The sequence below is a fragment of the Ochotona curzoniae genome, unplaced genomic scaffold, assembly GCF_017591425.1.
Source record: "Ochotona curzoniae isolate NIBS_2020 unplaced genomic scaffold, NIBS_Ocur_1.0 scaffold_4506, whole genome shotgun sequence".
NCBI lineage: Eukaryota > Metazoa > Chordata > Mammalia > Lagomorpha > Ochotonidae > Ochotona > Ochotona curzoniae.
In genome coordinates this window covers 49,848,890-49,866,121 of record NW_024467119.1, presented here as the reverse complement: position 1 = coordinate 49,866,121, position 17,232 = coordinate 49,848,890, and the positions used below count along the sequence as shown (strand labels likewise).

Genomic DNA, 17,232 nt, shown 5'->3' with positions numbered 1-17,232 from the left:
ATCCCATTTAAGAATGCCAGGGTTGGGGTGGCCTAGTAGCTAAAGTCCTCGCCTTGAAGTGCCCGAATCCCATATGGGCACCGATTCTAATCTCGGCATCCCCACTTCCCATCCAGCTCCCTGCTTGTAGGCTGGGAAAGCAGTTGAGGATGGCCCAAAGCCTTGCACCCGTGTAGGAGACCTGGAGGAAATTCCTGGCTCCTGGTTCCTGGCTCCTGGCTCTGGATTGGCTCAGCTCTGCCCATTGTGGTCACTGGGGAGTGAATCAACAGATGAAGGATCTTCCTCTCTGTATATCTGACTTTCCAAAGAAAAATAAAAAAAACAAACAAAAGAATGCTAGAGTTTACATCTTTGCTCTGTCTGACTCCAGCTTTCTGCTCATGGACACCAGGTTGTAACCCAATTAATTGGGTACCTGCCATGCACACGGAGACCTGGATTGAGTCCCTGGCCCCTCCCTGGCTGTTGAGGACATGGGTGGAGTGAACCAACAGATGGATGATTGTTGTCCTTCTGTTTTTGTCTTTCTGCATTTCAAATAATTATTTTTTTAAGATTTATTTATTTTTATTGGAAAGGTAGATACACAGAGAGGAGAAGAGAAGGAGAAGAAGGTCTTCCGTCCAATGATTCACTCCCCAAGCGGCCACAACGGCCAAAGCTGAGCCAATCCAAAGCCAGGAGTCTCCTCCAGGCCTTCCATGCAGGTGCAGGGTCTCAAGGCTTTGGGCCGTCCTCTACTGCTTTCCCAGGTCACAAGCAGGGAGCTGGATGGGAAGCGGTGCTGCTGGGACTAGAACTGTCACCCATATGGGATTCCAGCGCGCTTAAGGTGAAGACTTTCAACTGCTGTGCTATCGAGCTGGGCCCTCAAATAATTATTTTTTAATTATATTCTAAATATGCAATAATATGATAGAATTTAATTCTAATTTCTCTTTTCAAGTGACTGCATTCTGAAATGGTATTTTTTAAAATAAAGATTTATGCCCAACACTGTGGCATAGCAACTAAAATAAAGATTTATTTATTTTTATTGGAAAGTCAGATTTACAGAATTAAGAAGAGACACAGAGAAAGATCTTCCATCTGCTGGTTCACTTCCCAGGTAGCCACAATGGCTGGAGCAGAGCCAGGAGCATCTTCCTGGTCTTCCATGTGGATACAGGGTGCCAAGGCTTTGGGCCATCCTCAACGGGGACGCCAGGACAACAAGCAGCACTCAAACAAGATCCCAGCGCATGCAAGGCGAGGACTTGAGCCATTAGGCTACTGTGCCAGGCTCAAAATGCTACTTTCAAACAGCTGGCTTTCTAAATAATTTAAAATGTATATCATACAAAGAAGTAGAAAATACGGGAAAATACATGAAAAACTAGTTTTTTTCCTATGGCTAGATGATAACGGAATATCAACAACTGGATTTACTGCCTATTCTATATACATTATCCAGGGGTTCTATAGACAGTGGGCAGTGCTATAATCACAAAATAGACATTGTAATTCATATATATGTATATATATATGTATGTCACATGTTCCTTGTCTTCAAATAAATTTTAAATAAATTGCAGAATAAAGCTCTTCAGATTACTATGCTGCCCCTGAATTTGCCAAATTGAATATTTATTGTAATCTATCAATATAATATTTACGATAGTGGGCATGAATCATATAGGCCCCTTTGAATAAGGTTTCAAAGGGAAAGTCTTAAAAGGAAATCCTGAGTTATTTTCTAGCTTATTTTGCTGTCTATCTTCCGCTTTAAATCGTTCATTATTATTACTTAATATGTCTTTCAGTACTTTAAATGGGAGTAATTAGTTACTCATCTGTCATTTTATCGCTTAAACACTTGTTTATCAGTCACAGCATTGATTGTGGGGATATAAACCCAAATCAAACTTATACGAAAGATGGGATTTATCATAAGGATATTTGTTTTCTCAATAATAGCTACATTGTGAACAGAGCAGGAATGTAAGTGGTCCTGTGGGTTGGCTTACAAACCACTTGAGCACTCCTTGAGTTGATTTTAGTTATCTCCTTGCAGATTGTCAGGAATTAGACCAGCAGCTCCAGGGCTCCAGCACTCCCTGGGGAGTTGCAATGGGTGTGTGGTGGTGTCTGCTCAGTTTCTGTGTGATCCTGGGGGATGCCTGTGGTCCAGCCTGGTCAGAATCGGAGTTAGTCACGTGTAATCATGAGTGTCATGTAGCTGAATGGGCGTGGTACAGCAGACAACAACTGGTGTACTAAAATAAGTTACAGATTTTACAGTGTTCTGTTTAATATGGATGCATTTTCCAAAGGTATTTCCCCTAATTTGGACAATTGTACTCAGCTTAAGGTATTGGTTTAGGTGAGCTCATACTGATGGCTTATATTTGGATCCTTTTGTTATCTATATTTCATTATTCAGTTGTACCATTCACTAAGACTGAACGAGGAAACAGATTAATCAGTCAGGTTCTTCATTTAGGGGGAAAGTGATGATTGCAGGCAGAGAAGTGCTGTAAGCAGGTGTCCTAATGCCAGAACAGAACGTGACTGGAAGGTTCAACTTACTTCTGTGTATATTGAGAAAGGGGAGCTAGAGGACTAAGAGTATTCTGCTTATATTGGATTTGTTCTGTGAGCTATTTAGAATAATAATGCCAAATCTTTGTCTTTTCCCAGTGCTTTTTAAGTGGGTAATGAAACTACTCTATATCTGTAGATAAAGATTACAAGAAAAAAATAACAGTGGTTTTATTGCTATTTTTGTTCTTCAGTCATGATTATAAGGGATTTTAAGTATAGTTCTTTCACTAAACTTGTCAACCCCTTCCATACACACTTATAATCGTAGACGTCTCTCCAGTTCCTAAAGGGGTGCTGCCTGTCCAGTAATCCTAACATGTTAGGAGCTGTCAGTGTGAACTGAGATCTCGGGGGGCAGCGGGATACCCTCTCCATCAGTCGGGGTTACAGTCCTAGCCTCCGTCTCTGGCCGAGAAAAGGAGTTTTAAGTGGTTCTGTCCCGCACCAACTTGGACACTACATAGGAGAGTGTGGACTCAGCTTTGGGGCATGTAGAATGCAGAAGATGCTTGTTTACCTACATGTCAAAACAAAACAAAACAAATGATTAAAATAAAAGTCAACATTTGGTCCTAGATGGAGCAGTTAGTACAATAAATTATCTGGTTGACATATATGAACATGTGCATTGCTTTTCTTATTTGTAAGAGCATGAAAAGTAAACTTTAAAAGCCTCATATAAAAATAGTAAGATCCCACCATCCAGAGAAAACTGCTTATAACTTATTGCAATGTATGTCCTAGATTCTTGATATTCAGTGTATGTTTCATGCAATTGGGAACATATGCTTACATGTAACACATTAGTACCTTTAACATCAGAGTAAAATCAAATTTTAAAATGTAATTATGTTCTGTATAGTAACTATAGTAAATTAATTTATAACAGGCTTAGAAAATACTGAAAGCAACAATTTTGGTTGACTAGAAAACCTAATAATGAAATTCAAAAATTTAGAACATTTGCATTCTCTGGTAAAGTTGGTTATTCCTTTTTGTAAATGTATGTTAGAGTACTTAAAGATTATTTTCAGGGAGTGTTTTTAATGCTGCTATAATATTTTGATTTTATATTAATTGTGATTTTTAAGTGCTTTTTTTTTTTTTCGGTTTTTCTCCTCAGATCTAAGTATTTCAGAACATGCTCAAGAGGTGAGCACTTAACAATTGAGGTAAGTAGAGTCACAAATTTGATTGGCCAAAAAGCCCTTGAGAAGGACAGAAAAGGCTTTAGCTAAGGAGAAAGGAATGGACTCAAATTAATATGGACTGCTTACATTTCAGTATTGTTGATGTTGATGAAGCAGTGGGGAAAAGTCGATGTGGAACATGGCGGAGTATTAAAGTGCTGTTTCTAGGGTGACTTTGAGTTTGATATTCACCCCTCCTCGGCTGGGGAGGAGGGACTCTTCTGTTAGTAATTGTGACTTCCCTAGGGCAGCGATTGATTTTCAGTGTCTCCATAGCAGAAGTCACCGGTTTGCTTTTTCTCTGTAAAACATAATAGAAGGTCCCATTGATTCAGTGCTGCTCGGCAGAGTTGATTCTATGCACCAGGCACACAGTTTAGGGGTATTCTCTGTGCAGAATCCTTGTAACGACTGTTGTAAGCAGGTGCAAGTAACCCTGCTTTATGGGTGAGAAATAGAGGCTTTAGGCAGGAGGAAAAATGGAGCTCTATTCATGTTACACAACGTGTTATGTAGTAAAAAATGAACTACAACCCAAAACTTCTTGGTTCCAACACTTGAACACTGAAATTCACGATTTACATATTGGATATGGAAGCATATAAGCCAGGAAAGAGTTGAAAAACAACAACAACAACAAAAACCCACACACCAATAAAAAAATAAGTGTAAGATAATTTTCACTTTTGTTATCTTAGATTGTTATTTTCTAAACTATTTGAATTGCTTCTCCTCAGTCTTAAAACAGTATTAACACCAAAATACTTTTTCTTTCAAGTGATTATTTGTATTTATAAATATTTTGGTTAAAATGTAAAGTGATGACTTTTATTAGGTCATTTTAAATAATATCCTATTGTAACATTCATATCTAGATAGACGTATTTAGAAATGGTGAATACTATCTAGTACATTTTAATAAATAATTATTTATGAATGCTTACAAAACATTTGGGTGTTTTAATAAATTAACTAACTTCTTTGGAACTGAGGTAAGTTAGAAAATTCTTATATAAATAAGTTTGGCTCAAAGTTTCAGTCTATATAGAAAATTGCTGTAATTCTCTTTGATTTTCATAAAAGATCATAAATTAAGAACAATAACATGTTTGCCTCAGCCATTTTACAGGATTTTTGAATATATCATATGAGTTGACATGTAAAAAGGTACATAGTGATTGTAAGATGAAGAAAGTGATGTAACTGCTTATTGGATAATGTATTTTGGACAAATAGCTCTGCTAACACTTATTTCCTTACTCTTTCAGTTTGAGAATCTAGTAGAAAGCGATGAAGTAAGTATTTCCTTCATCGTGCAAAACCCATATTCCTCGTTCTCATCAGACATGCCATTATTTATACCAATTATTGTTAAAATTTTACCTTAATATATATTAGCCAACAATTCAGAATTCTCTGCCAAAGCATATAATACTACGGAAATATGCACACACACCCACACACATAGGTTTTACAACATTTTATGGAACTCAAGAAACTTTAAAAAAGAATACTACTTACCTCTTTCTGTTGACAGACAGGTAAAATATGTCTGAACAAATCCATGCCTATCCCGGGGTGTTCATGGATTCTGAAAGTGGAATTTGAACACATTCACTGTATAGTTTCTAACTTTAGCTATTTTTTTCAGTTATTTGGTAAGTAAATTTCATACAAAACTCATTTAACTTTAAGCTGGATTGCTAGCACAGCGGTCTTCAAGTACACAGAGAAGTGTGCGTTTTGCATTCAGTGAGAGTGTGTGTTGCGTGCTGGTGTAGTTAGCTGCTGCGTGTGCTAATTTCCCACTTAACTACACTCACCATCTGAGTCTGCACACTCCTTCTCCTCCCTTGGGCCTGCTTTTCATGTCTAAAAACTTAAAGCTTTTTTTGTTTCAAAGACTTTTAATAATAAAATTTATTTCCTGTAACAAAACTACGTAAATAGAAAATAGATTGTGTTGAACAAAAGTCTGATTGGTTTGTCTTAAGTAGAATTTATCTAGTAATACTTAACCTTTTGTCCTTTACGCAGGGAGAGAGCCCAGGAAGCAGTCATAGGTAAGATTTTTAACTCTCTAAGAATTTAGACTCTGTTACTTGATTACTTTAAAACATCGAAGGGTACATGTTTCAAAGCCTTAATTTTCTCTTTCTAATAAGATTGAAACAGTATATTCCTTAAAAGATGGTACAGACCACTAAAAACTTTGATGTATGTAAGTACCTGTGTACTATCCTGTTTGAACCTAAGTTGTATGTTCTTTGGTTTCTTAAAATCAGTTACTGTTGATAAATATAATCAAGTTATTTTGCTTTTCTTTCCTTATAACATTTTCTGCTAACCAAGTTTTTTACACCTTTCAATAGAAAATTAGAATCTTGGAACTATAATTTATTTAAGCAATCTTTAATGATATGTTACTTGAAAATTAAGCATCTGTTTTTAACTCAGTTTTGATATCAAGAGGATATTTTTGTATGCTAGTTCATATTTCGAATGTGTACTCCTTACTTTTTTCAGTGTAGCAAACATTTATTAAGCAATTTTCATGTACCAGGCACTTCCTAGACACTGGGATTAAAATACCAGACATGTCTACCTTAGAAGAAGGAAAAATCTGGTCTGTGGGATAGATCCTGGAGGTGACCGATTTCAACAGGAGGTGGAAAAGCAATTAAGTAGCAGTTAGGAAACCCTAAAGGAGAGGCCCTTTCCTAAGAGTACAAGGTGTGTCCTAGTCTTTTTTAAACGGGGATGGCATGTGGGTTGATCCTCAAAGGCTTGGTTAGTAGCTTCTACCCAGGCAGAGAACATTCCAGTCAAATTACATAAGCAAAAAGAGGACTAATTGGAAAGGGGCTCTAGGGAAGTATTGAGGTGATAGGAATGTTATGTATCTTTCTTTGGATGGAAGTTACATAAGTTCTACAACTGTTAAAACTTTATGAACTGGATATAAAAGCCTATATTTTATTATCTAAAAAAAAAAGAAGCTCTGGGGTAGAGGAACAGAAATAGGAGACATTACCTTTATTTTGCCAGTTAGCAGTTAGCCATGGCAGTTTTAGGAGAGGTGTCTAAAGATGATCAGGAAATAGCCTGCAGAACTAAGAGAACATGGGGAACAAAATAGGGAGCGGAGACAGATAGGTGGCTTAGAGAGATTGGCCAGCTCTGTGACCTGAAACGGAGGGGGTCAGGGAGGGCCTTACGATTGTTGTGTTTGGCAATGGCGAGACCATTGGTCACCTTTGCTGCAGCTGGGGTGATGGGAGCAGAGGGAGTGGCAGTGAACTGATGCATAAGTAGGAAGTCAGACTGCCTGGATTTAAGTGCTAGCTTTGTCATGTGCTGTGTGACTTACTTGATCTCAGTCTTAGTCTTGTCTCATTTCCTTCGTATGTATAATTAATCTCTATATCTACCATAAAAGATTGTGTTGTGATTAAAATTATTTAATAAATATAAAGCAAGCCTGGCACATAGTAAATCCTAGATATACTAATTGTTGAGAATATGTATATTTAAGTTTGAGAATTTTGGCTGAAGGGGAAGAAGAAAAGGAGCAATAGCTATAGAGAGATACAGATCAAATCATGTTTTTTTCCTCTGTTGTTTCTCGTTTCTTCACTTGGAGGAGATGTAAAAACAAATGGATAAGGCTAAAGAGAAATGCTAATTGATGGAGCAGAGTCCCAAAGAATTATCTGGAGTGGGAGAGGAGATGATATCAGGACTGGATCGTTAAATGTAGTCGTTAGGGAACATTACCTCTGGAAGATGAAGGAAAGAATATACTTAAGTTAGGGCGTGGCAAGAGGCTGAAGAAATTGATGCTTGATACTCCCCATTTCTTAAAGTGGGATGGAATTCTTTTAAGAGGAAAGAAATAAGAATCAAGTTGAATGTGAGGGGACTAGTCCTGGGGCCTGGCCTGCAGGCCAAATTGCAAAGGGCTAATCATGGAAGTACTCCAAGGTCAGAATATGGTGACCTGAGTGAAGATGGTAAAACATAGGAGTGCAAGAAGGTGAGTATATTGGTAACATTGTAGATAGGCAGTAGTGTCCACATGGGGTGTAAGTGAAGTAAGGCTATAGGTAGATGAAAGTATCAAGTGCTGAAGTTTCTGTTTTGTGATCCACAGTCCAGGGTTAGATGGCTAAAGCAGAGCTAGAATCGAGGGAAATATCTTAAAGGTGATTGTCCTAAAAAAAAAATTTCCCAGATGATGATCATAGTTGGTATATATGCTATAATGAAAGTATTGTAGTATATGCTTTTTACTCTTAACAGTTGTAGTATGTAATTACTTTTGTATAATTACAGCAGAAAAGCTTGAGAATTTCAATGACTATGAGTGTTTTGTCAAACTGGTCTTTCCTCCTCCCCCCTTTTTTTCCTGTAGGCCTCTTACTGAGGAAGAAATTGTTGACCTAAGAGAAAGACATTATGATTCTATTGCTGAAAAACAGAAAGACCTTGATAAGAAAATTCAAAAAGAGGTAAATCGCCTTCTATGTTACTTAAATATATGTCATCATGAAGCCTCATTTACTGTCATTAGATAATATATTATGTATAGTCATCGGGTCAATATTTAGATAGATACAGATGAAAATGGTTTAAAGAATTATTCCAGCTTTTCATAATTTTTTTGTTTAGTTTAATTTATCAGAAACTTTGTGATGTTAAAAAGTGAAGATTTTATATTCTTTTAAGATAATTTCTTAGCTCACAGATAGGAATACCAAAAGGAATATGCATCATGTGTAAAACCAACTTTATTTTGCACTTTTTAAAATTTTTGTCTTTTTATGTATTCAGTAAACCGAGTACTTCTTGCGATTGTAACATATTATTTGAACTTACAAAAATAGCCTGTAATTATAATATTATCACTGAACTAAATGGAACTACATTTTAAAAATTGTTTAGCACCAATTAGTGATTTCAAAAGCATTAAATTCAGCTGTAATAGATATTAATTCTGTCTAAAGAAAAAATCTGTTGAAACTTGATTTTGACCTTCACTGTGACATATTGTTAAAATAGTGTATGTGTTTTCATGAACACCAAACTTTTAAACTTGGAAGACTTAATAATTTTTAATAGTTTTGAAATAATATCAAGGGGACATGTGCATCAAATTTTTTAAAGATAGAGACATGCATTTGGAGAAAGCGTGGTGCACTCGGCAGACAGTGAGGTGACTGGGCATAATTTTAAACATCTTTGACTTAAGAGGACCAACATTTAGGCTGGTAAGTGTTGAAATGATTGCTGTAAACGAGGACCAGTGAGTGTTCTGATCTGGAGAGAAACAGCTGTGTGTTTAAAGAAATTAGATGTTATTGCTTTATAATTTCTAAAAGTTTCTAAAGAATTCTGTTTCATACCAGTTTTGAGTTACTTTCTAAAGGGAGGAATTGAAATGAACAGTCAAAAATTTCAATTCTGTTATGCTTTGCAGAGATTATTTTTAAGTAATTTATTTTTCGTTTTACAAATTAGAAAAGCATCTTCTCTTTAGAGCAGTCAGAGAGGTTCTGTTTTGTTAACCCTTATCGTTTTGTTCATATACAGTTAGCCTTACAAGAGGAGAAGTTAAGACTAGAAGAAGAAGCTTTATACGCTGCACAGCGTGAAGCAGCCAGGGCAGCAAAGCAGCGAAAGCTCTTGGAGGTGAGGGGAAAAGACCCCAACATACACTAGGGCTGCTTTTCTCCTTAGTTTCTCTAACAAATCTTAGACCTTTTTCTTGGAACTTTTTCCCACTGGAGTCAAGGGCTTCTTGTTAACAACACATTATCTATGCATCTGTTCTTGGGAATTTAAAAGGCATACTGGTCAACCTTTAATTAACTAGAAATAGCATCAAATCTATATGTTTGAATCAAGTGCTGCTTAGCTTCAGCTACGCAGCAGCTATTCTTGCTTATCTTCAACATGATTTAATGTTGGAAACTTCGGTGCTCTTGGAAAAATACTCTGAAAGGGAAAGCATTGCAAAACTAGTAGTATGGCATATTTCCAAAGCATTTTTCCCCTTCACAGTTCCTACAACTGCCAGAATTTCTATACTTCTTAGAATCACAAGCTGTGTGATTTTGTTACCATTTAGATATAATTTACCTCTCATCTTTTTTCTTGTATACTTGGGAAGTTGAGAGTTCAGATCCTGAGCAATCTTTGGCATCTTGCCAGAACAGGCAGTCGATTTACCATATTTTGCATACTGTCTAACAACCTTAAAGAGTTTTATGGGACTCTGGCTGAGTGTCAGGAACTGTTCTTAGCAGTTTAAATGTTTTGCCTGTTTAATACTCAGAATAATCTTAGGAGATGGGTAGTGTTTTTAATCCTCATTTTATAGCTGAGGAAACAGAGACAAATATAAGTAAGTCTTTTTGCAAACACCTACTAAATGGCAGTGCCGGAGCACTACTTCATACCATCTTCACGTTCTGACCATTCCTTGCCGTAGTGCTGTTCGCTGTGGTACAAGGAACACGTCCTGTAGTAAAACAGGGAACTGAAAATTGTCATGTCGTTATGGGACTTTTATGTGAACTGTGTTTTTCTCTCATGTTTCAGCAAATTATATGGGAGAATTTTTTGTTGTTGTTGTTTTCCTATCATATTGTGTTAATTCCTTTTTTTTTTTTTGTAAGGATTTAAAATTTTTATTGGAAAGGCAGAGAGAAAGATCTTGCATCTGCTGGTTCACTTCCCAAATAACCACATGGGCAAAGCTGAGCCAATCAGGAACCAGGAGCTTGTTCTGGTTCTCCCGTGTGGATGTATGGTTCCAATGGCTTTCCCAAGCCATAAACGGAGCTAGATTGGAAGTGGAACAGCCGGGATAGAAACTAGCATCCAAATGTTTGCAGGCAGCTGATTGGTCATTTGAGCCTTTGTGCCAGCCCCTCTGATTCTTAAATAGTAGAAAAGCTTAGAAATAAACTGTCATTAATGTATTACTTTTTAATTTAGATACTGGTTGTTTCTTTGTTGTTGTTTTTGGGTTTTGGTTTTTTGGGTTTTTTTGGTGTTTTTTTTTTACCAAAATGGGCCTTATAACACTTGCCTTTTAAAAACCAAAAGGATTCCATATGCAGCATCCATTGGTTTGATTTCCAGAATTCTGTTTTGCTGTGACTGAATTACACAAGACATATAATCTATGTGCACTATATTCTGTGACACACAACCGTACTTGGGCGTATGCCAACTCATTTGACTCTCCTAACTCCACGTTTTCTAGGGCAGTAATGTAGCCATCTGTACTGTATAGATGAGAAACAAACAGTAAAGGCCATTCTAGGGATACAGAACTGGAAACGCTCATCTAAATCCTATTTAAATCCTGAATGATAATTACCTTTTTCTTTTTTGAATCACTTCAGCCAAATCTTAACTCCTTTGCTTTAATGCTACTGATTTTTACCCAGAATAGAGCTGACTGTACTGCGCTAATTGTTTCTTTCCTACTCCTCTGTGCTTCTATATACTACGATGTCTGTAGGCAGAGTAAGAATGTTAAGAACACCAATAAATGTTTTAAAAGTTTTGTTTTTTTAAAGTGAATCTTCTAAATGCTTTATCATAATCTACTGATTAAAGGAGAAAAAATATAACCCACAAGTAAGGGGATATGAGAGTAAACAATGATGAATTTAAAAGACTTTACTGAATAACTTCAAGGGTATGTTTTAGAAACCAGAAAAAGTATTTCGATGTTGCATATTTTAACAGCAATTGTAAAATAAGCAGTTTCACAGCGGAGTGATTTTGGTTACTTTTGTTTCCAAAGCAAGAAAGGCAGAGAGTTTTACAGCAATGTCTTCCTTCCAGCAATGGAGAATATCAAAGGTAAATACTGAAATATGTTTCTTCCCTTTGTAGTAGAAAATTTTCTCTCTAAAGGAATTGCAGCTCGCGTCAAGGTGTTTATATACATATTCATGTTTCAGTGTGTCCTAAAAATATTACTTCTCAAAGACACTGTATTGTAAAAATTCTGACAGAATTATTTCCCTTAAACTAGAAGGTGATTGCTTAGATTCACTCTGCCAATTTCTAAGAGTGATCACATCTTGCATATAGAAGGTGATGCAGTAGCTCAGTGTCTTCAGGTCAGTTACTTACACCTGGGGTGGTTGGGTTTGCCTTAGGTCCCTCTTTTAAAGCTGCTGTGATAGTGTTTTGGAAGAAATACGTTACTGTCGCGTTTCCACTAGTTCATTCACCTCAGTTCATTCATCCAGTTCATTCAGTGAACCTTGTCCATTATTGTAAATTGTGAAGTTTAACTTATAGCTAAACTTTACAGGTTTGACTTTTTTGTTGTTGTTTGTTTCATTGTGGCTTTAAGGAAATTAAGACATTTTCATTAGGTTATTCCAATTTTTACGGTAATTATGAAAATGCAAGGTGGACATTTTAACCAGAATACTAACTGGAGCATATATTCTGTTGCCTCTAGTTTGCATCTTCTGTGAAAATAAATACATAAATTCACTCTTTTTTGCAGTTCAGGACCAGAAGATGACTTTGAATCATGTTTGAGAAATATAAAGTCACAGTATGAAGTTTTCCGAAGCAGTAGTAAGTCTTTTAAATATGTTGTGTCTTAAGTTCACTTTGGCGCCGTACTAAACAGAGGTCCTGGTTCTTATTCCATAGAATTCTTTGACCTTCAGCCTATATTGTGCACACAGTTACTAACTAGTCATTGTTTTTACATTATCATCCTTCCTACTTAAAAGGGCATTGGAGCCAATAAAAACCTCAAGCTCTTTCTGTAGATCCCTAGAAGGAATCAAGTACTGTTTTTTACGTTTCTGTGCTGATCTTACCCCTCCTGTCCCTGCAAAAAGAGAAGAAAGGTGAAAATGCTACAAAAGTATACTTAATTTATTACAAATTGATTTCTAAGATCAAAATATTTCTTCAGGTTTCCAAAATTGAAATTGCTGTACTGCCCAATAGGGGAAACATAATAACAGCTCCTTTTGAAAATATAAATTTAAATCTTAATTAAGAAGTGTATTTTTGAAAAAAGAAAATGTAGCCTGCCTTTCAAGTCTTTTGTCTTTTTTAACCCATCTTCGTAATTGATTGTTAGAAAACTATCTAAAATTAACCATGTAAACAGTTTATAATTCATTTATATTTGTGTGTTATAAAAGTGGGTGACAAACCATTTAAACAACTGTTCCTAACAGAAACATAACAATGCAATGGTGTCACTTATTGGTCCCAAGGGTTAAAGCAAAACTGATTTGACAGAGAGTTGTTGTCCAAGAACATTACTGCTGTGGTTACATGTGTGGGTGACTTGTTTGCCGTCTGCTGTAGGACTCTCATCTGATGCCACAGTTCTTACACCAAATACAGAAAGCAGCTGTGATCTAATGACCAAAACCAAGTCAACCAGTGGGAATGATGACAGCACATCCTTAGACCTGGAATGGGAGGATGAAGAAGGTACACAAGTCCTTGGAAAATAGATATAAAAATCCCTTGTACTTTTGTATTAGTGTTTATCTTGTGGCGATAGATTGTTTTGGAAATGCTTAATTTTTACACTTGATCTTAGCCAAAAGGCTGAGAAGTAATAGAAATGCTTAATTTTTAATGTTCTTTGAGATTTAGAAAATAAATGTTAATTTCTTAAAGTTTTTGTAATCTAGCTCATGAAGGATTACTGTCCTCTTCTGGGTAATCTAAAGCTAAAACTTCATTAACTTGACGTATTATATATAATTTACATATAATATATATATGTTATATATATTATATATAAATGAGCAATGTCATTCTCTTTTTATTTTTTAATATTGCTTTTCATTTGTGAGGCAGAGAGGGAGAGCAAACAAGCTGCTATTCACTGGTTCATTTCCCGAAAGTCCTCGAACAAGGAGGCTGGGCTGGTGCAGACACTACAAGTCAGAAACACAGTCCCAGTCTTCCTTAGAGGCAGGATCCCAGTCACTCGAGTGGTCACCAATGCCTCATGGGATCCATATTAGTAGGCAATTGGCATCTTGCTGGGTACTAGATGTGGGACACCAACGTATTAATCAGTGTGGTAATTGGTAAGCTAAACACTGTGTCTTGTTACTTTGATAAAAATAAAAACTGTACTTGAGATATGAATTTGATCTTAACTGTACATCTTTCCGACTACAGGATTTTATAGTAGTCATTTCTCTTCAGCTTCAACTTGTTCGTCTTAAGAAGGGAATAATAAACCTACTTTAAAAGATAATATTTCACTGTCACATAGTCTAAATATACCTGTCACATGTAGCTGGTTAAAAATATTTAAGCAAGTAAATGGATGAATGATGTGAGGATCAAATTTATATATATATTTGATATATATATATATTCTTTTTCAGGAGTGATATAGATTTAATTATTTTATTACTATAGGATATGATTTTTAAGATGAAAAACAAAATCATTGAATGTGTTGAGTCCTATTTTTTCCACAACCTTCTTGGCAATTCTAGATTTGGATTGTTACCAGTGTTGATTCTAGAAACTCAGATTTCTGTTTTCCCTTCCTTCTACTAATAAAATGGGACATTTTTTTCCCTCCAAGATTTTTGATGCTTTCAGCTTACCAGTTTCTTTCTCTTCAACATTAAAACTAATACAATTTTGCCTCAAAACTTTTCTACTCTGTTGTGATGAAGTCAGAAAGCCTCAGGGCTAGAATGAGTCCATCTGAGTCTTGATTTACCACTTGTCACTGTGTGACCTTACGAAATCACTTACCCTCCCTCCCATTGCCTCTTCTGTAAAATGGGGATGATGATGGTACTTAGAGTTAGGGGGATTAGCTCATCGGATTTTTCTGAAGTGAGTACATCACTAGCTGGAATTTAGCACTGGAGAAGCATATTGTTCTCATTAGAATAGTTGTCATTCTTGGGAAGTAGAAGTACTGTAACTGGGAAGGATCTTGGCCCATCGATCTTGATTTAGCAGCATAAGACTAATAGCAAGTGAAATCATCCATCTTTTCTGTTTGATGTTTTGTTCTTCAAAAGTTTTATCTTACTAGATTATCAGTGTTACATTAGAAATGCTGTTTAGCGAATATTAATATTTTATGTAAGGCATATTTCAGAAGTAGACCCTAACTATTTCCCTGAAGAAAATCTACATAGGACTGTCTTTTAAAGTTAGTTTACAAATCAAGTTTGATAGTTATATAAAAACTACATGAGGACGTCTTTTAATATGTCTGCATTTAAAGTTATAAAACCTGTGTTCAAATCATAGGAATGAACAGAATGCTTCCTATGAGAGAACGTTCCAAAACAGAGGAAGACATTCTCCGGGCAGCGCTCAAGTATAGCAGCAAGAAGACGGGAAGTAATCCTACATCAGCCTCCGATGATTCCAATGGCCTGGAATGGGAGAATGACTTTGTTAGTGCCGAAATGGATGATAATGGCAATTCTGAGTATTCTGGGTTTGTAAATCCTGTATTAGAACTGTCTGATTCTGCCACAAAGCAGTGTGATACAGATCAGCAGACTCGGTAGAGTAAAATTGTGTGACCCTGTTTATCAGTTATGACCAAATGTTAAAAAACTAGAATGTATAAATGGTTGTGCTGAGACTTTTTGTAAGGGAAGGTAAGAAACCATGTTGCAAATGCTTATTTTATTAGAAAGGAGTAAGGATAGATCTGAATCGCTTCAGAATTAAGTGCAATTTCATCATCTGCCTTCTGCTTTTTCCAGACCAATTGATTGGTTCTGTCATTTACCAATTAACTTACTTTAACTCCTTCCTTTATAGTATTGCTTCCTGTTGTAGTTTCACTTAAAAAAAAAAAAAAGGAAATGATTTTGAATGCTTTAAGCCTATTTCGTTATCTATGAAAATGTTAAGGCATTTTTTTGTGAATTCTCAGCAGATGTGAAAGGAGCATGAGGGACAAACTGAAAATAGTGTTTCCTTTTCTAGTGTTACTGCTGTGACTAGTTTGAATTTTATTTTCCAATAGTAAGCACAATTAATTTGAGTAAATGACTAAGAAATGCTTAGTACTTCCTTTCTATATTTATTATATATTCTAGTATGATCATGTTGATTAAATCTGAAGAAAATATAAAAAATAAGCTTTCAGAGTTTGGACACTTCAAGTTGGCTATAATCAACAATATTTAAGAAAAAGTATATATTTAGGCCTTTCGCTTCACTTTACGTGCCATTGTATTGACTCCAAATTGATATATTAAGTTTTTAGGTGTTGCTATTTTTTTAAATTCTATATTTCCAATGAATGATCTTATATTTTACACTGAACATATTCTCTGCATGATCTAAAAAAGAAATACCTAAAAGAATAATACGGGTATTTAGATTAAATCCATTTTGGTATGAAAGGCTTCATTGATTTCATTATAATTTCCTTGCCTTGTAGCACAAGGTGCTTTAATAGGATGGAACTAAGTTATGAATATGTGTACCTGCATTTTATGATAGTTATGTCTTTTTTTTTAAGATTTATTTTACTTTTTTATTGGAAAGATATACAGAGAGGAGAAAGAGACAGAAGGAAAGATCTTCCATCCATTCACTCCCCAAGCAGCACCAACGGCCAGAGCTGAGCCAAACCAAAGCCAGGAGTCTGGACCCTCTTCCGGGTCGCCACTGCAGATGCAGGGTCTCAAGGCTTTGGGCTGTCTTTGACTGCTTTCCCAGGCCACAAGTAGGGAGCTGGATGGGAAGCGGGACCACCGGGATTAGAACCAGTGCGCATATGGGATCTCGGTGCATGCAAGGCCAGGACTATAGCTGCTAGGCTATCATGTCAGGCACGACAGTTATGTCCTTTTTTCCCCTAAAGTTTTTGCATCAGTATAAAAGGCCAAGAACATAAAGCACTCACTAATTGCTTTCCTTGATTTTGCTGAGGATTGAGTATGATTTTAATAATAAGTAAACTGTTGTTTGGTTTTTCTTTTCTTTTTCTTGCAACAATGACAGTGCATGTTCCCAAAACTATATAGGAAGGTCCAGAAATAAATAGTAACTGAAAGTTTTTGCTGTACTTTTAAAAACAATCCTGTGGCCCTTTCAATATTTTAACTACTAGGCAATGACATCTGTAGTTTTATGTCCCTTTTTATCTCATAGAAATATGACACTTTAATATGTAAATATGCATTAGGTAATACCATTATTTATATCTGTATCATAATTTAAGTTGTAGCTATGTCATTGGAAATATTTTAATATTAATCTATATTGACATTGCCTGTGTCAATGCTTTCTAAAGTTTGTATACATCAGATGTATATTTTTGGTTTGGCATAAGCTACTATGGTAATTTTTCTTGGCTTTTTGTTCATAAATAATTTTTTTGAAGGAATGGTAACTTCTCAAGGATTGTGAATAAACATGTTTTTACACTTAA

At 35.8% G+C, this 17,232-nt stretch overlaps 1 protein-coding gene across 2 annotated transcripts in view; it reads left to right on the top strand.

Moving 5' to 3' along the window:
• The window catches only part of AP1AR (adaptor related protein complex 1 associated regulatory protein), a 31,770-nt gene extending 16,191 nt beyond the window's left edge, over positions 1-15,579 (top strand). Inside the window, exons 2-10 of one of the 2 annotated variants that reach the window (XM_040966567.1) lie at positions 3,710-3,758; positions 5,045-5,071; positions 5,814-5,839; positions 8,191-8,287; positions 9,369-9,467; positions 11,599-11,657; positions 12,319-12,392; positions 13,146-13,274; positions 15,084-15,579. In XM_040966567.1, the coding sequence (XP_040822501.1) occupies positions 3,710-3,758; positions 5,045-5,071; positions 5,814-5,839; positions 8,191-8,287; positions 9,369-9,467; positions 11,599-11,657; positions 12,319-12,392; positions 13,146-13,274; positions 15,084-15,349 (826 nt within the window). In that variant the 3' untranslated portion in view covers positions 15,350-15,579. The remainder of the gene's footprint in view (positions 1-3,709; positions 3,759-5,044; positions 5,072-5,813; positions 5,840-8,190; positions 8,288-9,368; positions 9,468-11,598; positions 11,658-12,318; positions 12,393-13,145; positions 13,275-15,083) is intronic. The other variant, XM_040966568.1, reaches the window with a different exon arrangement.
• The last annotated feature ends 1,653 nt before the right edge of the window (positions 15,580-17,232 follow it).